The sequence below is a fragment of the Centroberyx gerrardi genome, chromosome 5 (genome assembly GCF_048128805.1).
Source record: "Centroberyx gerrardi isolate f3 chromosome 5, fCenGer3.hap1.cur.20231027, whole genome shotgun sequence".
NCBI classification, from domain to species: domain Eukaryota; kingdom Metazoa; phylum Chordata; class Actinopteri; order Beryciformes; family Berycidae; genus Centroberyx; species Centroberyx gerrardi.
Window position 1 is genome coordinate 15,491,441 of NC_136001.1, and position 21,798 is coordinate 15,513,238.

The 21,798-nt window shown below is 43.4% G+C and overlaps 1 protein-coding gene across 1 annotated transcript in view; it reads right to left on the reverse strand.

Moving 5' to 3' along the window:
• Window positions 1-21,798, reverse strand: part of itga7 (integrin, alpha 7) — a 31,418-nt gene that overhangs the window by 7,495 nt on the left and 2,125 nt on the right. Inside the window, exons 2-16 of the mRNA XM_071922693.2 lie at window positions 10,137-10,264; window positions 9,641-9,720; window positions 9,053-9,308; window positions 7,931-8,062; window positions 7,058-7,165; window positions 4,314-4,521; window positions 3,617-3,813; window positions 3,184-3,272; window positions 2,869-2,996; window positions 2,573-2,668; window positions 2,335-2,396; window positions 1,847-2,016; window positions 1,520-1,669; window positions 755-870; window positions 120-306 (exon numbers count right to left, since the gene is read on the reverse strand). Of these exons, the coding sequence (XP_071778794.2) occupies window positions 120-306; window positions 755-870; window positions 1,520-1,669; window positions 1,847-2,016; window positions 2,335-2,396; window positions 2,573-2,668; window positions 2,869-2,996; window positions 3,184-3,272; window positions 3,617-3,813; window positions 4,314-4,521; window positions 7,058-7,165; window positions 7,931-8,062; window positions 9,053-9,308; window positions 9,641-9,720; window positions 10,137-10,264 (2,107 nt within the window). The remainder of the gene's footprint in view (window positions 1-119; window positions 307-754; window positions 871-1,519; window positions 1,670-1,846; window positions 2,017-2,334; window positions 2,397-2,572; window positions 2,669-2,868; window positions 2,997-3,183; window positions 3,273-3,616; window positions 3,814-4,313; window positions 4,522-7,057; window positions 7,166-7,930; window positions 8,063-9,052; window positions 9,309-9,640; window positions 9,721-10,136; window positions 10,265-21,798) is intronic.

Here is a 21,798-nt window from a genome sequence, read left to right on the forward strand (position 1 = left end):
CTGCTTTGACACACCAGCTATGAAATAGTTCAATACCTAAGGTGTGGTCCATGTGGGACTGAGATCTGTCAGGCATTATTTTATTTATCTTTTAAACATCTATGCTTATCGACCCATACCTGCGGTGGGGTCCTGGAGCCGGCGTAGGACAGTGTGTTTGGGAGGGAGATGAGCAGCTGGGCAGCGTGGGCGTCATCTCCATCCTCCTCGGGGTACAGGGGGTCAGAGGGCATGTTGGTGACGGTGATCTCCAGCACTACCGACCGCTGGTCTGACAGGGAGAACACCTGCACATCCTCCTCATCTCTACGTGAAGGCAAAGGAGACAGTGGGGGGTGAAATGAAAGACAGTCTTATTTTTTACCCTTACTCAAGATGTTGGGGGTTTTACAGATGCAATACAATGCCAAACCACAACACCTGCTGCCCTCTTCTCCATGAAAAAATAGCCACAGCATTTTATTTTACAAGACATGAAGAGAAATTAAAAGCAAGAATGCAGATAATGGTGGAATATATACAGCATACATGTAGTAAATAGGCATTACATTTGCTTGGTATGCATTCACACACACACACACACACACACACACACAACCCCCACCACATTATACATATTGTGTTTGGTGAAGTATAGGTTGCCAGGCAACAGTGTTATGGGCAACAGCCTATAACAGCCAATCCACCACCTCACATAGAATGGGCTAGGTAGGCATAGGTACTAACCATGGAAGTATTATATTATGGTACTAACTTTGGCAGAGGGGTGAAGAGGTCAGAGGTCAGGGGTCGTGTTCCAAACTGGTAGCTCAGCTTCAGGTTGCTCTGGCAGATTTTGTCATCACCACATCCCTCCCGCAGGAAATTCACCTTCAAGGGAAAGAGAGAGAGACGTGAAGTCGTGCCTGTGTCTGAAAGCACATTCTCCATATACTGCATACTTAGAAAAGCTGTAGTCTGGTAGGTCCTGCAATTTTCTGATATTTTAATTAATAATAACTTTGAACTCTTCAATGCTAGTATGCTTTAAAGGGAGGAATAACTGTAGTATAAAGTGGCAGAAACAATGGGATGCAACAATGTGAGGGGGGTAGGGAGATTAATCAGCAGAAGGCTCCAAACAGGAGATTGACTCAAAAAGTCTGGACTAATAGGGTTTTATTAAGATTTTATATGCAAAGGGACACACCTTTAGTTTTTTTTTCCTAGCAGCACTGTATTTATCAGAGGTTACATGGTGCAATACTGCAAACAGGCAAGTTTTACACCAGTTTAAATGAATTTCAACCAAAATCTCATCTCTGTGCTTTAGTTGTTGCCATTTGTTGCCATATTTTTAGCTTTAACTAGCCTTGACAAGCCCAAAATACCCCCACTCAAAAAAAAAATACACCTGTTGATGGAAGTGTTACATTAAAGCTTGACTTTATTATACAATACTCCGGGTACAACTAGAGCAACACATCAGATTCATCCCTTCCATGAAATACCTATCCTCTGGTTCCCTCTTGTTACTGACCTCAGAGTGCAGTGTATTGGAGGGGGAGACACTCAGTACAGGCGCCAGCTTCTCCAACCTCTTGGCATCTGAGTGTCTGCGGGGCGGCACAGGCTTGATAGTATGGGTTATCGCCAGTGAGATGGGACGCAGTTTGTCACGGATGTTTTCCTGTATTGAGAGATTATAACGCAGATTAAACTAGAACATAAAACCGGCGTTGAATGGTCAAACAAAAACCAAGCAATTTATGTTCAGTATGCACAACCTAATCGAATCATTCTTCAGTGTTATCATTTCTTATCACAGCATCATATCAAAACCACAGAGCGATCATGTGTTGCTGACCTGGAGCTGGAAGACAGCGCTGGTGCACACAGGATGACGCTGGCCATGCAGCTCCACCTCTTCTGTCTGAGTATACTCCGGCTCCAGCGAACTGCGACCCAGGAAGTTAACACGGTGCGGGAGGCCCAACTTCCTGCGCTCAGTGTCAGCTTCAAAGTGCACCACTAGGGCTTGAGGGGAGGAAAGGGGGGGACAGAAAGAGAGAGAGAGAGAGAGAGAGAGATGAGGGAGAGAGAGAGAGAGATAGAAAATAGAGAAATGTCAGGACACACACAGAGAGCATTTAAAGAGCCCACCAGGGGCAGCACATATCCCCCCCCCCATCTAAGGGAATACAGTATTGCACAGCTGTGATTTTATCATAATAAAGTCTAATGTTACCCCACAGATAAGATTACCTTATTATAAATAGAAATGACTCCTGTTGCTGAGGGGGTGTTGTTAACCCCCATGGAAGAAATGGTTGTGAAAACAGAGGTGCGACTTACTAATGTGTGGTGAGTAGTGTTCTGGGTGGGCTGTGAAGGTGAAGCAGGCCTTGACCTCCACGCTAAAAAAGTGAGACGTTGGAGAATGAATGACAGACTTGTGTACAATATGATACAGTATTTTGAGAAAATGGTGGACATATGTACATTAGCAGCATGTTTGCTAAATGATTCGATAGTTTGTTTATCGTCGTTTGGCTGAGTTATCCTGGCTGTTTGTCACATTATAAGTTCTTACCATACTCCATCTCTGCCCATGCAGTTGTACTGCTCCAGATCAATGTACTGAGGATCAATAGATATTTCTCTGATCACGTGGATGACTGGACGAGACCTTGGAGACACACAGAAATAAGGATGCATGATTTATGATGGCACTCATATTTCACTCATATTTCACTATTTGGCATGTTTCCTTGGTTTTACCTGCAATAAAAGCTGGATTTGGGTCTGACAAGGCTAAAACTCCATAGTCAGACATGTTGTTGTCCAAATACATTTGAGGATCTCACATAGGTCTTTAAATAATCCCACCTGAAGAGAACCACTGAATCATTAAGAGAGCCCACTGCCAGGTCTGGGTACTGGTTCTTATCAATATCCAGACCACCTGAGATGGAGTAGCCGAAACGCTTCACATCAAAGTCACGACCATCCAGCACCTGACGAGGAGAAGAATGCTGGTCAAACTCTGTATCACAGTGGTCAGCTGTTAGATATGTTAGACATGCATTCATTCATTCATTTATTCAGACATATATTCCTTTTCCCTCCTTCCTTTATTCATCCCTACTTCCTTTTCCTTCATTCCTTCCTTCAGTCTTTCACACTAAGTGCAGTATAACTCACCTGAGCAGGCTTTGTTTCAATTCCAGCACCTGAGCCTCTGTAGATGAAAACTTTGCCATCGCCATCAAACGGTGCTCCCACAGCAATATCTGAACAGATTGATACACAGTTTTAGCTATGCATTATAAGAACCAAACAGCCTATTCAATGCTGTTAGAGCCAGACATTTCCATAAAGCATAAGTTACATCCTGATACAGGTGAGTGGGAAATGCTGGGTTGAAAGTGCATTTTCATCAACTTATTAGTTGCACTATTACCCTGTTGAAACTATAACTATATATTACATATTATAAAACAAAGTCAAGAGAAATTTAACAGAATCCAGCCCCTCCTGTTTCCCCTGTTACTGTAAGTGAATCTGAGCTGAAGTCACTGACAGAATCAGTCTTTTTATACTGATTATTGTATAGAGGAAATAATATTCCTCTCACCTCCGTATCCATCTTGGTCCAGATCCCCTATGTTGCTGACTGTCATCCCAAACATGGAGTCATACGTCCCGTTGAGACGGATGGGCCGAGCCTGGTCATCCCAGTGACCGAAGGGGTTCAGGTACACGTACACAGCCCCGCCAATCTCTGCCTTACGGTCAAAGAAATTAGGAGCTCCCACAATCAGGTCTGTCCAGCTAGAGGAGGGGCAAAGGTAGTGATGGAGCGAGAGAGAGGGAGAGAGAGAGAGAGAGAGAGAGAGAAAGAGAGAGAGAGAGAGAGAGAGAGAGAGAGCGAGCGTAGAATAGAATAGAATAGAATAGAATAGAATAGAATAGAATAGAATAGAATAGAATGAGAGGCAAAAGTGACAGGTGACAGGGTTCATATAAGGTGTTTATGAATGCAAATGGAGAGGTATCTCTATATTCTTTTCTATATTTCTATCATCTTATTTAAGAATACAGCAGTACTACCATTATGTTTTTTGAGTATGTATGTTTTTAAATGTAATAATATGTTTTCATGCACAAGTCTGAGAGGGAGGACATAAAGTTTTTAAGTGGGTCTTGGGAAAAGGCTTAAGAACCCCTGTTCCATAGTGCTTATCATCTACACACACACACACACACACACACACACACACACTGTTTTATGATGATCGTCCAGACAGATTTCTCATCCAACGTTTCCTCACCCGTCCCTGTTGAGGTCGGTGGTGGCCACTGAGTACCCGAAGGAGGACGCCAGCTCCTCCCCCCAAATGATGTGCTGCGGCACCAGCCGGTACACGTTGTCCTTCCGCAGCAGCACCACCGCCCCCGTGTGGTTGGCCCGAGGCGCACCCGCCACGAAGGTCAGCTCCCCGAGGCTCATTATCCCCATGGCCGAGTCTACAGAGAATCCTGCGGCAGCAAGGGAGGAAGGAGCGAGGGAGAGAGGGAGAGGAGGAGGAAGGGTCAGGGGTTAGTATTGACCATGGGGCTCAGAGGCTCATCTCCTCTCAGTGTTGCATGTTCTGCTCATCTTCTTACTAATGAAATGTGTGCCTTAAGTGACTATTGATTTTATGCCAAACTCATGATGGGTGTAAATGTCTTCGGTGCTATGTTTGCTAAGCGAGGAGGTGAGAGAGTGGTTCTGTGTCCATGGGTACGAGCAGAAAGGCTGTTTGTGACGTTAAGAGATGGAGATGTATTGGGCTTTGCCTAATGTCTCAAGAGATCCATGGTGCCACTGCAACCTATCAGTCGCCTCTGGTGAAGGCAACATGTAAACATAGTGGATGGACATTAATCAGATTTATAGCCTAAAGCAATTCCACCCTCTTTGTGTATGTGTATGTGTATGTGTGTGTGTGTGTGTGTGTGTGTGTGTGTGTGTATCTAAGGGAATGTGAGGATGTGCTTGAATATAAATCAGAGTGGAGGAGTGGAGAGGTGGAAGGGGGAGGGGCACATGTGTTTGCCTCATGACAATATGGTGTTGAAATAATCTTATCAAGGTGTGAAAAATAGCACATTGTACCAAACATTTCACATAGAGGAATCAAAACAGAATCAACAACATGCAAATGCTGCACTAGCTCAACATGCAGGGGGAGGAGGGTGATAGAGGGGGGTAATCTATCAGGACATGGGGGACGTCTGTTAGTCCTGAGTAAACATGCAGGAGGAAGATTTTGGAAGACAAACAGCGAGCAGCTCCAGGGTGGCAGGTGTGGAATGCAACAGTCTGCATCTCAGCTCCTGTAAAAACCAACGGACGGAGACAAGGTGCTACTTTTTCCACACAGGGTGGATTTTAACACACCGCCTAGCTAGAGGGTCATCTCTGTAAAACTAAATGGGGAATGGAAGCTTTATCCTGCAAAGGGTTTTAAAGGGGATGGGGGCCCAGCATCGGTCTTTCAAATGTGGGACCAACTGTAATCTTAATAGATTGTTTTGTGGTGGCTTTGTTATTTGACACTTGCACAACCTAAAGCCAACGCAAAAGTTGAAAATCCTAACTCTTGTATTGACCTGGGGCAACTGAAGTTAAGTGTGACTTACAGTAACTATATAAAAGAAATTACAATGGTATAAGGTCTTTTTCTCACTTTCCTTTCCTCTTTTTGACAAACATTGTGTGCATTAATTGTAAAATGTAGCGATGCCTTTGTAGTGGTTGGATCCACTGGGACTTGGCATATAGCCTCCAGAAAACCTCCATTTAGCCTAATATAATAAGAGTTTATGGATAGGATTTGAGTGGGCTTTGGTGGAGGAGCTCTGTGTAAGAAGGTATGTTTGCTTTTATTCTGACACTGCTAAAGAAATTGACATCCTAAAAATTCACTTTATCTAACATAAAAGAAATAAGTGGGTCAGGGATTTAATGACAATTCATTAAAATATAGCTACCACTCTGTCATTTAGTAAGCGTGCATATGTGTGGCATATTATTTGGTTAGGATCGATGGAGGCATGCGAGTTATAATTGAAGGCTTAAAGGTCATGTGGGAATTAGTGCTGTGAAGGGGACAGCGCATTATGATGAGTATGAGGTAAGTAGGTTTGGTGGTATGTGAATAGAGAGATTTATAGTAGATCCACGCACTTAATGGAAAGGACTAATTGGCCCCACAAAAACATTACTGGTTAGTATTCATTAGACCATAAACGGCCATGAGCTATCTGTTTAATGATATAGAACGAGAAAGAACATCAACTCAGTTCTCAAACAGATCCTATAAAGTGGGCAGGACTATCTTCTATTATGGTGACTGTGATTAGATTTGATCACTAGACAGCCTACAGAAATCACCCATAGATTAGTGACAAAGCATCTCAGCACTCTTTCTTCAAAACGACAGACAACACAAAAGTTAGCACTGACTTTCTCATTCAATGAAAAATATTTCTGATAAATCTTTTAGTCAGTAAATCAGTCTAGTAAAACGATGGGGAGCCCATTCAGAAAACCTGTGAAACCACCACCGAAGTGCCCTTTACAGTTTCATACGGAGTAGACACACACATGCAGACTGACAGACTGGCTAAACAGAGACGACAGACAAGAGAGATCTACAGACAGAACAGACACACACCCTGCTGCTACTCAAAGAGACAACCATCGCCTTGCCAATGTCAAATCCCCAGCTAGTTAGCGGATTTAGCCAACAAATAATAAAAAAAAAAAAAGCAAAATTCTAAATCAAATAAAAACGTATTATTATGAATTTACTTGAAACTGAGGACAGATTTGGGTGGCTGTCTCTTGATAACAGTGAAGGTGAAAAGGTCCTACACTCTACACAGATCGTACACACACTAAAGATCTATACAGACACCAGGTGGAATTAGCACAAAGAATTAAGACGAAGACGGAGAGGCGGGTGAGACTACTGCCACTACAAGCCCGGTCCGGTTCAAACAACCACACCTCACGCCTACAAACCTAAGTAGCTATTATGAGCTACATCCTCAAACGGTGTAGGCCGGTTGGAGGGCTCCAGAGTTTTGTACAGCAGTGCATCTTCAATGGGGCTAGCCATGAACAAGAGCCCTATATGGCCCCAGACAGGAGAGGAAAGACAGAGAGAAAGAAGAAGTGCAGGGGGGAGTGAAGGGGTGGTGGAATGGTGAGGGAGAGAGAGTGAGAAGAGAGAAAAGGGGGGAGAGGGAGGTGCAGGTGAGAAGGGCTGTGATTGATTGGTGATTTGTCATTGGGGCGGCTCAGCGTTTTTTTTCTCCTTCAAAACCTGGTGGAAAGGTGACATTTCAGACTCAGACTGTACCCAGAACTCCTTTCACTGCCTGCTCAACAGAAATTTTTCCTTTTCTTTTTTTAGAGGAGGGTGGCGGATGGAATGAGGATAACGACAGCGTTGTTGGATTAAGTTTTTGGTAAATATTTGCCTTGTTCACTCAATAAGGGAGATGAGCAAAATTTGGCAAGCACACTGACACTTTATGGCATCATATCCACATCCTAGTCATGTTCAGTCAGTCCTCAGGCCAGAATGAACATTTTTGACATTCATTCATATGGGAAAGTATTCAAAAAATTGAGGTGGAGGCATATTCAGGGTATGGTGAGTCACACACAGACAGGATCTGCCAGAAACAAGCCCCGGAGGATGATGGGAACACCAAAACAGAAAGTTTTCCCTCAACCGGTCAGAGCCAGTTTGGGAGTTGGTGCTGGGGTTCGATCGGCAGCCATGTTGGGGGTATTTTGGGTACAGTCTGAGATATGATGTCGCCCTTCACTGGCCCTCTCTTCCTCTCCTGTGCACCAGCAGCAGTGAGCAGGGAGGGCGGATCCTACCCAGGTAACTGTGGTAGGGCAGAGGGATCAGCTGGGCATTAAGTTGTTTCTGATCTGCCACCTCGTAGGGCCCGTCGTCATAGAAACCAAGATCAAGAAGAGTCTGGTTTAGCAGCTGGACGCGCATCTCACCTAGAATGGAAATAGGTGAGGGCACAGCAAAGTGGACAACCATTTACACGCTCTCACACACAATAGACATACTATACTGTAGATTCAGGCAGAGACACACTCATAGCCTCTCTCGCATATATGCACACACACACACACACACACACACGGAGAGCCACACATATTAACCATCTAAATGCACGTACACATACTGTACATGTGGTGCACACACTGAGAATATAATCTTACCAGTGGGTTTTAAAAAGCAACATTCAACAAAATCACAGTGTTTACAGGACAAAAGATACATTCAAATCTACCGGGAAAAATGCAGAATCATTACAATTTCAAATGTAATACAATGTAAATTGTGACATAAGACTACATTATACAGTAAAGTGAAATATTGATCCCTTGTGTCAGACCATGACAATACTATGCATCAGCCCAGTAACAACATACTGCACCAGATCAATCTCAGCGCTTTCTTTGATTAACCAACCGCCATTGATCGCATGGATGCTGTGTCCAATCAGTAGACTGGCTTATAAATCAATTAGATATTCCGTATCCCATGATAGAAACTCAATGAAAAGGACAGTGAATTAGCTCTACTACTGTTTTCAATAGACAGTACGAGGATCAGCTTTCTTCCCTATAGCTCACATTAGAGTTAGCTGTGAGAGAATTACTTGTAAAAAGTTTTTGGATTCCATGCCAACTGTAGAAAATAATTACATGAAAAATTAAACATTATACTTCATTCAGAGAAAAAAAAAGATTCATTTTTGAACATCTACTGATGGTACAACAATCATGAATGCTAAAGATAATTTCAATATAAACTTGTAAATTTCACAGACATGCATTAAGACCATAGTCCTAAATTAGGAAAATCTCTCCAGTGAAAGCAACTTTTTAGCCTTGGAGTAATTTTGATAATCCATGAAACTGTCCCTTGCAGCTCAGACTCTATGATCCAGCCTTCTACAGGTCAACCAGCCACCTTACCTTTCCAGTTGTATGTTCCTGGAGCCCCAAACAGGATGAAGTTGTTGTCTGGGGTAAAACTGACAGAGAGGCCCTGCTGGCAGAAGCCAAACTGCTCGTGTCCCTGCGGCCGGCCCTCACAGAACTTCCACTCCCCTCCGTCCAGGTCATCTCGCTCTGTCAGGTCCTCACTCAGGACGTAGCAGCGCCCGATGGGGTCGCGCGTCTCCGAGGGCTGAGTTACACGTTGCCTAAGCTCATACAGGTGAGCGCAGGTCTGGTGAGGGATGGATGGGGAATGGCATAGTTATTATTTATTATTTAACTATTTACAATACTATTGTTGAGATAAGACATTTATTTTTGATCATCTAATCTTGTTCCTTGATGCTTATTGCCACATGAAGACACTTGCACTGAAAGTTAAGCTTACAATAACTTTCAATCATAATCACAATACAACTTTATAGTTCAACCAAAGCTGAAAAATTGTCCTCTGTCTCAATGAAACATTGGGTGAGCAGCAAATCAAAGCCTTGATTTTCAGACAGGACACCTAGCTTCCAGCACTGCTGCATGTACATGATGTGGTCTTTACTCTTTACTTACCACAACCTTCCCTCCAATCCCCTGGCTCTTGACAGTAACTCCCAACCACTGGTTGTCTTTGCTCTCTCTGTCCAGGCTCACTGAGGGAAAACACAAAAGGAAGTGCTGATTATAATGGTTTCCATATTGTAAAGCAATCAGGATCTGGGCTACTGTAAAGGAAACAGTGGGGAATGACCCTAGTCAAGTTCAAAAGAGGATTCACTCTTCTCTAACACAATGCCATTTACCAAATATAATAGTAAATAAAATGTAATGACAATTGGAAGCAATTGAATATATTGAGGCATAATGGCGTCCTTTCACTCACATAATTATGCATCCCCCATTGCATTAATAAAAGCTTATTCTAATGTGAAAGAATATGGTAGAATATGGCTGCCACGAAATAGTCAGAGATGGGAGATGATGAGTGAAAGCCAAAGAAAATCTCAGAGGTAGATTAAAGAAAATGGCAGTGCATTCAGTGTAAGTGAGCAGAATAATGCAAACTCACCCTCTCCATCGATATCCACCCTTTCACAGTCGTACTCCTCTGGTGTGATTGGACACCTGAACAGGGCCCCTGGTCGACTGCCCTGCAGCTGGCCCTGCCCTGCAGCCTGCGGCGCCCCCACCAGGATCCTAGAAGAACATCATTAACACTTAATTGTAATACCTGGTGTCCAAGACTAAATATTGAGGTTGCAGGATTAATTCTGGTGGGTCCATACATGACGAAAACTGCGTTAGATATTCATTTTCTGGTCTGGTTTTCGGGTCTGAAGACAAGAAACTAAATTTCTCATTTGAGTCTCAGGCTGAAAACATTTAAGAACCCTAGCTATACAGGGGAAGTCTGTGTTGATATAACACTAAGGAGTAAAATGAACACAACTCTAGTTGCAGTGGTAAAAAAAACTATTGAAGAACTTTGTATAATATGAGTGGATTATAACAACATTACAACAAATCAGAGTATAGAAAAATCATGTGAGTGAGAGATGTGAAGCCAACTGCACATGACCTACTGTTGCTGGGGGCACGGCCATTGTACATCACCTGCTCTCTAGTTATTTTGAATGTGACTGTTGGCACGTTTTGCAAAATAACAATCTTGACCTTGAACTGTGGCTCAAAAAAATCACTTAAAATGCTGAAATCACTTAAAATAAACCATGTTGTCACTTTAGAAATGTATTCAAAACAGCCCTATAGAACCTATGTGTAGCTACTTTGCACTTAGACATTGTAGCTATCACTGGTTATCCTGTTGTCACTATAAACTTTTCTCTCCATATCTTTAGTATCAAGGGCAGGAAAAGTTTTATTCTCAGTGAGGTGGGTGCTGATATTTTGGGGGCGGTGGCGCTGCCCTCTGCCTTATTAGGAGTGGCTGATTCAGGCCAGGAGGCTATTTAAAAACCCAACGTTGAGCCACATTCCACCCAACGCTGTCAGCCATGGCATATGCATGGAAGCGAGACACAGGGAAACAGAAAGAGAGGAGCAAGGATAGGAGAGTGAAAGATGGAAAGAAAAGACGAAAGGAGGAGAGAGAGAGAGAGAGAGAGAGAAAGAGAGAGAGAGAGAGAGAGAGAATTAAAACTTACAGCAACCCTAAGTTGGATGCAACAACAATAGCTGTTGTGTATACCTGCTTACGTATAGTTGTTACAGTAAAGTTACCAAGGAATCTGTGCTACAAAGTTAAGTATTACTCAAGCAAATGTGTGGCTAGGTTATGTGAATACCAACTAGCAGCAATGCCTGTGTGAAAAGTTCCAGTTTCCCACCACCAGCCCCCTCGTATCTGCCTTGTTATATGCAACACACCTAAATTAGAGCTCTCTCTATGGCTGGGAAGCATTTTGGCTATAAATATGGTCCAGCAAGCTGATAGCACTGGATGGGCCAGGCAGAGAAAAACAGACAGATAGAGAAGTGGAGGTCTGAGTGGTCATATAGACTGTTTAGCGCCAAGCAGCCATAACAAGGCTGTTGGCTGCAGAGCGTACACAGCACTAACTCCCTTTTTGTGCTGGGTTTTGTTTGTGTGTTTGTGTTCCTCTTTGAGCACATGTTTGTTGTCCCTACTGTGTTCTTTGTAATGATAATTATGAGCACTCAAAATGTATCCAGGTGAAATGAATGTGCCTCCATTTTCCTCTACCGATGAACAGCAGCGTCCTAAGAGTTATCAGCATCACACTACAGGCGACAGCAGGCAGGTACTGCGTGACACAATACTGTCGTATTTACAGCTGTTTAGATAGCACATATCTGGATGTTCCACATATACCACAGATAGATACTGGAGCAATACACAGTTTGTTAAATTCTTGTTTATCTACACAGTTACTGATTTCTAAAAAAAAGGTGTACATCGGAATAACCTAGAACCTGCAGCTGTTGCTTTCATCTATCCTCTTATCTTTGCTTTGCAATGCTTTCTATAAGAGTTATGAGAAAGCAACCATGGAGAAATAGTGATTTGAGGTTTAGGAGGTGAGAAAGAGGAGCAGTAGACGGAGCAGATCAGACAGCTGTACATCCGGACACCTCTACTTTTGTACGCCGGTTTCAACAAAACAGCCACAAACCCTCATCCCACCGCCCTAAGACAAACCCCTCCATCCCCAACCTATAGAACTTATACCACCCAGACCGCCAGTCAGACGGTTATATAGCGGCTTCCTCTGAAACCTCCAGGCCTCGCCGCTCCTTCCTGCCATGCGTACCACTTCTGTTCAAGTGCAGCCGTGCGTGCCTCAAGAATGACTCCCCTCGCCTTAATGAGTGAGACTCTCCACCCAGCCAAAGCATGACATCTGACATGAACTGACTGTACCGTATCACTGGTGGTCCACATTACCCATTACCCTGCCAGACAATGTTAGGCTAACGCTAACACGGGCAAACTAAAAGGATCTGGCTAAAATAAACAACTTATCACTAAAAAGCCTGATAAAAATCTGAACCCTCTTGCAGCGCAGCATTCCAGGAGGCTCTGGTTTATGTTAAGGAGTTAAGGTGAGACCTCCCTCTCCCCCACGTGTGTCGATACACAGGCAGGTGCTAGGGTGTGAGGGTGGGAGGTCTGTTAAGCTGTTATACCATTGGTAAACGCAGAAGAGAGGGGAGCTTTAATGAATGGCCCCAAACCTGTTTGTCTAACCAGTGAAGACATAATATTCAGTCAGCCGTACACGCTTGTCAGATTTAAATGATTTGTCAGTGAGATAACACCTCATAAGGTCCAAGGTGTCTTATATCCAGGAATGAAACCAAACTCTGCACAATCTCCATTAAGTCCCATACAATTCATCACTAAGGAGATTTTTCACACTAGCACACATGGGAAAATGCGAGACAGTGGCTATGAGGCTGGTAAAATTTGTATTTATTTCACTTGACATCATACAATTTAAATACAGGACCTGTATATAGGAATGGCTGACAATCATTAATAGATTTTTGCAGGTTATGTTCATGTTATTTCACATAAACCGCAGATACAGTGTTTGAGTTAGCAGGTTAGAGTTTCATAACACCAGCCAGCGAGCCAGACGCACATATCCTTAGCTGCACCCTCTCTCTCTCTTAAATCCCAAATCTGACACACATAAAAGGTCATGGCCAAGCAATGATTTCATTTGCTTACCCAGTTCTTTGCTCACTTCATTGTTCAGGACTGAGTCAGAGGTACTAACATCATCCACACTGAGTTATCTCCGTTCCCAAACTCATCTTTCAGTAAGCCCACATTTGACATGGACTAAGAGTAGTGTGTGTGTGTGTGTGTGTGTGTGTGTGTGTGGGTGAGTGTGGGTGTGTTGTTGCCATTCCACCCCCAGTCTGAAGAAGATATCTGGGTGTTGAGTGTGAAGGTGACAGAGTCTAGTGGAATGCCCACATGAACCCAGACGCCACAGAGCCAGCACCAGCATGAGGGGGGGCTGCATGTGTTTGTGAGAAGAAGAGGGGGAGAAAGTGTGTGTGTGTGTGTATGATTATTATGTGTTTATGTGTGCGCTCGTGTGTCTGTATGTGTGCTGTCATGTAGCCCTGATGAAAGCTCTCTGTCCAAAAGCGTTGTTTTTTCCTGTGCCCATAAAGAACATCCACTGGCCTCCAAGAGTGGCTGAATTTGTTCTTTCTAGCTTTTTCTGGTTCATGCACCTTGGTTTTAAGGTGAGGTAGTGTGTAGCATGTATGTGTGTGTGCTTGGTTGCATGATTGAATAGTCCAAGATGTATATTATACTCCAGTATAACAGTTCTCAGCGGCTCTAAACTAAACAATTACATTACAAATCTCCTGCAACTTATAACAGGCCTTTCCTTATTTGATTCTAATTTATTACCATTGACTGAAAGGAGGATTCTTATCAAGGTCATCTGCCATTGAAACATAACATCCTCCACTGTCATCCCCAAATCATCCCTTTTCCTTCCTAGCTGACCTCACAAACACAACACACACACACACACACACACACACACACACACACACACACACACACACACGGGACCCTCATTACTCTCTTACCACTACCCTGATTCCCATGTGTTCACTGAGGAGAGTGTGTGCAGTGACCCCAACTCTCATTCTCTCCAGGATCCTGTCCTCCCCTCCCCCATCTAAACCCTGTACACACAACCCAGTCCTCCTTCACTCCTCCCCCACTCTCAGGACTCACACCCCTGATCGCAGCCTCCCATACAAACAATGACAGGAAGAATAGACAACAATGTTTCCATCACATTGAGGAAATGCATTCATCACTCATGTGACAGTATTCAGGCCAGAACTCTTTTTCAGCATTGATATTTTTTCAAAACATCAAAGAAACAGAACAGAGAGAAAGAAGAGTACACGTGAATTGAAACTGTGGTACACACTATGTACCTCAGCTCACTGAGTGGTTGACTTTCTAACAACTTGATTTAATCTTGTAATTCTCAGGCTGGGATCAGTTGCCAGCCACATCCTCCTGGTATCTTAGGCTACCTCTTTTTAAATGACTTATGGGTCATGTGAGGCATAATTGGTTTATCACCCTAGTTTGCATGGCATATACACACACATGCACACATCGCAAACGTTCACATTTTGGTGATTTTCATGTTTTAACTTCAGTATCACATGCTATTCTACGGGTTGTGAAAATTCTACAACCCTTGGGTTTATGAAACCTTTTCTAAACAAACTCAAAAATGCATTGTCATCAACCTGAAGACAAGGCTGTTTTTCTTAGTTCCTCCAAAGTTGACATCTTGGAGGTACAAGGTGCTGACAACAGCAATATGAATGCATGTAAACACACACACATACAATACGAAAACCTCTGCAGAAGCTTATCTTGTCAGTCATAGATAATTTAAAGTCATGTTTTTGTTTGGAAAGGCACAATGCATAATCAGGAAAATCGGATTAAACACAGAGGCACTTGGGGTGTGAGAGACAAGAGAGCGAGAAGCACTTCAGAGGCAAATGAGGCAGCCACAGAAGCTGCCGTTACATCAAATAGTGAAGGGACACAAAGTGACAATACATCAGCCACCCTGTCCACTTAAGGGGACACAAACCTTTTTACACTTTTAATATTAGTGTGGAAATCCATTAAAAGGGCAACTGAAACTTTTTAACAGTGCATACACCCTCAAACCCAACCCTTCCCTGGAATGTTCCAGGCGTGGGCAAAATAGTAGTTGAATAAATCCTCATGGTATTGTTCTTCCTGGAGTTTCTGGAGACAACGATTGTGAAATATTAAATCAAGTGCACCCTAACCATTTCCAATATATGAAACCTGTCTCCCTTGTTTCATAGACATTTAATTTATTGTTTTATTAGCCCTCCCTCCTAATCCATTATCTCACATCCAATAACATCTGTCCATTCAAGAATAATGTGTCGCTGCTGCTCAGTAGACAGCGGCTCTACAGGATCAGCATGGGGGCCGGGGGTCTTTAGGCCTTCTGTTGTTATCCTGAGGCAAGACTATGACCTCTGACCTGGACACACACACACACACACACACACACAAACACACACACACACACGCACACACACACACAAACACACACAATGACAAACGTGTATGCAGGCATGCAGGCGTGAACACGATTAACACAGGCATGAATGTACATATGGACATTGACACACACACACACACACACACATACACACACGTATGCATACACACCAGACAACAGAAGGCTGTGCAACAACTGTGTAAACCATGGATCAACACACTGGCTGCAGACATCAGCCTGGTCAACCTCCATGTCGTCTGCTACAGTCTATAAAATGGAGCTAAAGGGCCTCCGCTGACAGGTTTTCAGAAAATGACGCTTTCGCACCTGACTCTTTTTCTCTCCAGTTTTACTGACGAGAGAACGACAGCTGAGAATGAGATGACCGGGCCATGAATCATCAAGTTCTTTTATTCCAGCATCTCAACTGGAATGCCCTCCCTCTCTCTCTCTCTCTCTCTCTCTCTCTCTCTCTCTCTCTATCTCTCTCTCTCTGGGGTTGGACAACGCACACTAAACAGAAAGAGAGACAGAAACAGCTGCCACTCTATGTGAAAACCCCTTTGGGATGTGGTGGTTCACAGCCCACGGACGTGAATCAACTTCCTACTTTCACGATTTGCTCAAGGACAGCATGAGGTCAGTTCTATATGAGTTTAGAAACAAAACAGAAATTTAGCAAAGACTCACTTGGAACTTCAGGTAGGCCTATATTGTAGGGAGAAAATGCTTCCCTCTGTACAACTGTAATAGAAGACAATGGTAACCCCATCCTTACTGCACATGCATCTTTAACAACCTCTAAGCTCACCACCTGCCCCGCTACAGATCAATAAGTGAACGGCCATTTCCAGGCATAAATGGGGTAATGATTGGCCCTCAGGTCCAAAGTGTAAAGAGAACACAACCCCTATACCACATCCCTCCTCTGTTTCTCTCTCTTCACTCCTTTCTTCTCTACCCACCATCTGTCTGTCTGTCTGTCTGTCTGTCTGTCTGTCTATCTATCTATCTATCTATCTAGGGTTTTATAGGTTATTCCACAAAAGCAGAGCTGCACTGCATCAGAATAGAAGCAGCATACCCTTTCATTGGGGAAAGTTTGCTCTTTAACATGCCTAGCTGTACCAGCCTTAATTGCTCTATCTGTACCCTCTTCACACACACACAAATACCAAGAAAGAGACAGAGAGAGAGAGAGAGAGACAGAGAGAGAGGAGATGCAGAGAAGCAGCAATAGACAAAGATAGGGTGAAAAGAGAACAAGCGAGAGTCAGAAATATATAGAGAAAAAGAGACAGAGAAAACAGAGAGAAACAAAGACAAAGAGAGAGACAGAGAGAGAGAGAGAGAGAGAGAGAGAGAGAGAGAGAGACTTCCATTAATTACCCACCTAATTGCAGAATAAAGATTGAAGCGGGTGGCTCCTGACTGATTCTTTACCATTCTAATCATATCGGTCCCTGCGGCTTTCTCTCCACATCAGTGACCAGGTTTTTCCCAGGAGGCCTTCCCTGCTGTGGGATGAAAACCTGGTGTCTCCAGAAAGACTCGACTAACCAGGAATTTAGAAGAAAAACAGCCATATTTACATTTGTACGGTTACTTGAAGTGGAAGAAAAGAAAAACTCCAACACTGGCGTTACAATATCATGAATAATCTTTCCCTGATGAAGGTGTGTTAGCGGAAACATGATGGAAATTTAACTGTTCAAAAATGGCCTAGCCAGCGAATAAAGGCCTTTCAATATTTTGTCACAAAGAAGAGTTGCCTTGGTACCTTTCTTGAATATATTACAAAGCCTTCAGGAAACAGGAGAGATATCTTCTCCAGCCTCACAGCAGAGAAACAACCTTCGTACCTCAGGTGAAACCTGCACTAAACTGGTTATGTCAAGCTGAGACAGATTCTCAGCACCGTCCAGGCTAACACTGCCATTCACCATCAGTTCAATTAAACCCCACCTGACATACTAACAATGATGAGACAGGCTAGGATCCGTAGGCCTATTCATCCCATAACTTTTTGTGAAATGATACTGGCTTGTACAAGATAAGCCAACGACAGTGACAATGCAAATGGAATCTGTATAAAGAATAAGAAGGTTCAGGTAATGAGACTGTTTTCATTAGAGAGCTGTTCTGCAAAATCAATCAGCCAATCTCTTCTTAAAAAAACAAACAAAAAGCCTCCACATCCCTCCTAATTTCCTGTTCCTGCCCGCTATTCATGGCAACTGTCCGATCTCAGTTCAGTATCAGTTCCCAGTGCGGCTGCCATCAGACGATTGATTAAACTGCGTCTTTATCAGAATACACCCAAGTGCGTCGGGATGCACGCACACACACACACAAACGTGCGCACACACACACACACACACATATCAAAGGGGAGGCCTGTCATGATTTATTCATCTCTGCAGCCCCCCCACCCCCCACCCCCCACCCCCCACACTCTCTACCCCCACCCCCACATACAGGCCATACCTCATTCATCGCCGACTGCGTGAGTCAACTCGAGCTAATGCTTCAGCAGCTTTTCATCAGATGACTGAGAAGACATAACTCCTCAATGTATTTGTCTAATGAGGGAGCCAGACATGAATCTCAACACCAGTGACAAAGCTCCAGTTTTTAGACAATATACAAGAAGACTCCAGAAATGTTGACAACAGATATTTAGTAGGGCTGGATGACCTTAGCACTTTATCTAAAATGATTTGCCAACTATCTCAGAAATGCAGCTGCAGAATCAGCTCCTATTCCTCCTCCTACACTGCCAAACCTGGGCATGATTTCTGCAGATCTTAGTTGTATGTTTCCCCCTGACTCTGCAGATTGTCCCTCTCCCCCCAGTGAGCACGTGGTCCGCAGAGTAATATTCCTGAAAGCTCTCTGCCAGGCAGGGCCGCTTCCCACCGAGCTTTTATCCAGGCAGGCAGGCCAATGGAGGAGCTGTGAGTGAATGCTAAATAGACAGAGAATAAGTGGGAGGTAGTAAAGAGCAGTAACATGGAGACTTGTTGTGGAATCTGTGTGTGCAAACGTGTGTGTGTGTGTGTGCGTGCGTGCGTGTGTGTGTGTGTGTGTGTGTGTGTGCGCGTGTGCGCATGTCACACAGTAAAGCACATGCCACCTACCCCTTGCTCTTTCTGATCTCTCATATATAAATAAGCGCTGCACTAGGCTGAGCTCCTACATTTACGAGGCTTTCACATGAATGGCTGCTGGGAGATTCAGCAACAAGACTTACTGTGGGACAGACTAAAAGGGAGAGAGCAGGAGAAAAATAATGAATTGAATTAGGGAGGGAAGAGGGGAAGGTTCATTGTCAACTCTTAAGCCGGGGCTCAAAAAGCTGCTTTTATTTGGCCATTTTAATGCAAATCAGCCCCCAGAAATTCTTCATTGTGTTTCCAGTGTGTGAAGGAGTTATGCTGTGCCTCATTTACACACATTTATAAGTGTTATACAAAGGCAGCTGCACTGTAAGGTGCAGAGGGTATTTTTCTGGACTCATGAAAGCAAAACAAAAAGTGTTATTGTTTTTTTACACTTTAACTGCAAGAATGTAAGTCATTCACTAGCAAAGATTTAATACATGATCTATTGTGTGATCATGTATTAAATCAATTTAAATCAAACTGATCAATTAAATCAAATGCATGATACCTCCAAAGAATAAAAGTGGAACATTTATGACTTTCTTGAACATTTCGGATTTCTCACCCAATTTCTGAAACCTATTGGCTGTCATCCAAAACACACTGCCACACTTACAGCTTCACTCCTGGCTTTTAGAGTTGTGTTAATCAAGCCTCTAGTTCAATGAGGGGATTTGTTCAGCTCCAGAAGGCACTGCTTTCGAATCTCAGTCAGCCAGCGCAACCGAACTCCAGACTAGATGTCTGGGTTTATATACCTGTGGCTCCACTGGCAGTGAGATTGAGCATTCCTCAGAATGGAACCAAAGCAGATCCATTGGATGTAAACATGAACATCACAGCAACCTGAGACTCTACTTTCCCTGGCTATGGCAGCAATGCAACACAGCGAACTCTGCTTCTACAGACATCAACAGCCTGACAGTCTGACGAATAACAGTCTAACAATGTTGTCAAAATCTCAGTAAAGCACCTGTTGTGTGGGTATCTTGCACTCAAACCTAATAGTGACAGCGTTACAGTTTTTTATGTTATAATTTGTAGAATTGCCATGTGCACATGTGCAGAAAGAGGAAAGGATTGCCATGAATCAACGCTTTAATAAACCTAACAAACTAAGAAAGGGCAATAATCATTGGAGCAGAATAAAGAGGTACAATAGATGTCTTCCAAGGCCAGATAGAGATGTTCCTGCAAAAAGCGATAATAGATGATTTGTGACCCACATTAGAGAGGCAAAGCACTGACTTCCCCCACTCTTGTCAAAGCACTCTAAAACGCCGCCTCAATGAGAAAACAGCCTGATATTAAATCATGAGACAGAGACCAATATAAACGAATGACATGTCATTCTAAAGCTAGCTGCTTTCCAGGGTACATGGGTATGTTGGGTACAGTATGATTTGCATACCTTTGGCAATGAGCTAAACATTTATATATGCTACACGCTTCATGCTATTTTATACTGTCATGAGTCTGTCTTTAGTATGGCGATGTACATTATAAGCTTAAAGTATGTAGTCTCTACTCTCACTCTGTATAGTTACTACTGGAAATCTCTTTGGGTATGTGATAATGCTGTGCAGAGCTAGACACTGTCCCCATCATGCACCTATCCAGCATTTATCCCTGAATTAGCACTACAGTGGCCCCTACAACCTATTATTTTTCGAATACTCTTAAAATGTATCATAGGATTTGTTTCTTTTCTTTAGCTGGAGTAGACTCAGGCGTATTTTACGGTTATGTCTTTTTGGTAGATTTACCACATCATAAAAGTATGCAGTAGCTGTAGTCAGGGAGATTGACAGTAGAGAGGTTAAACACAGAGGGCTTCCTTTCTTCACCAGGCAGTGAACTATTAGCGGAAACGCTTCTCATGACAGTATAAATAGCAGAGGCACACATAACCCCAGAAGAGCAGACTCAATACCCCTCATCTTGTCCTCTATCTTTCCCAGCAGTAGAAGAAACCAGTCCAGCTTTTGCTTTAGGACGGTGACAACCAAGGAAGACAATATAGAAACTTGCTTTTACCTATTGCTTTTATGTAAGTCTGGGATGCCAGATCTTGGCTCCTATCCCCCTTCACGTGTGGCATACTTTCACTTCCTCCTGACACCTCACTGACCAGGATTTCCTTACGGCACGTCAGTCAATATGAGATAGTGGTGCTACATGAGCTGAAGGGGAGGGGAGCGGGCAGGGGAGCAGACTCGTGCCTTGACCTTTGCTGCCATACTGAAAATGAGCTGCGGAGGGTTGGAGCAGCCATGATGATAAGCCCCGCCTGAGAGATAAGAGCGGGCAGGCAGACATTTACATTTCCATAAGCATGCCAGCTGCATCTGAAGCTGAATTTCTATGTCCTGACATGGTGTGGTGGTTAAGACCCCTGCCTCTGAAACCACACGTGTCTCTGTTGCTCTAATATCGAACCTGCTTTCTATGCTTTCCACAAGCTGTACCTCTCTTATTGTTCCTCTAAAAACAGAGGTGAAACTCTAAATGGGTTACAGCATGACTAAGCTGATCTCTATTAGCACTGAAACCGTATGGGTTGCATGACACAATTATGAGTAAGCACAGAACAGAGCATCAAAGCAGCAATATCATGTTCACCGTTGAATCAGGTGGCAAAAGACACAATAAGTGCAACACAAAATGACCAAAGGCTACAGTAACCCAAACCTTATTAATACAAAGAGAAAATGAGTCAATAGCATCTAATTACAATAGGTTTCAGGCAAATCATTTTGAGACCCTTTATTAGTAGAGCCATCATAAGGAGAGATAGCATGTTTGAAACCAAACTCCCAGATATGAACTGCAATAATAGAGGGAGTGTACTATCAGCAAGCTTAATGGAAATGTGTGATTCAGACAGCAAAGACTTACTGAAACTGCAATGAGATCACCTCCAAATGTGAGATCCTTTGGTCTACCGTAGTGATGAAATCATCATCAAGAAGAA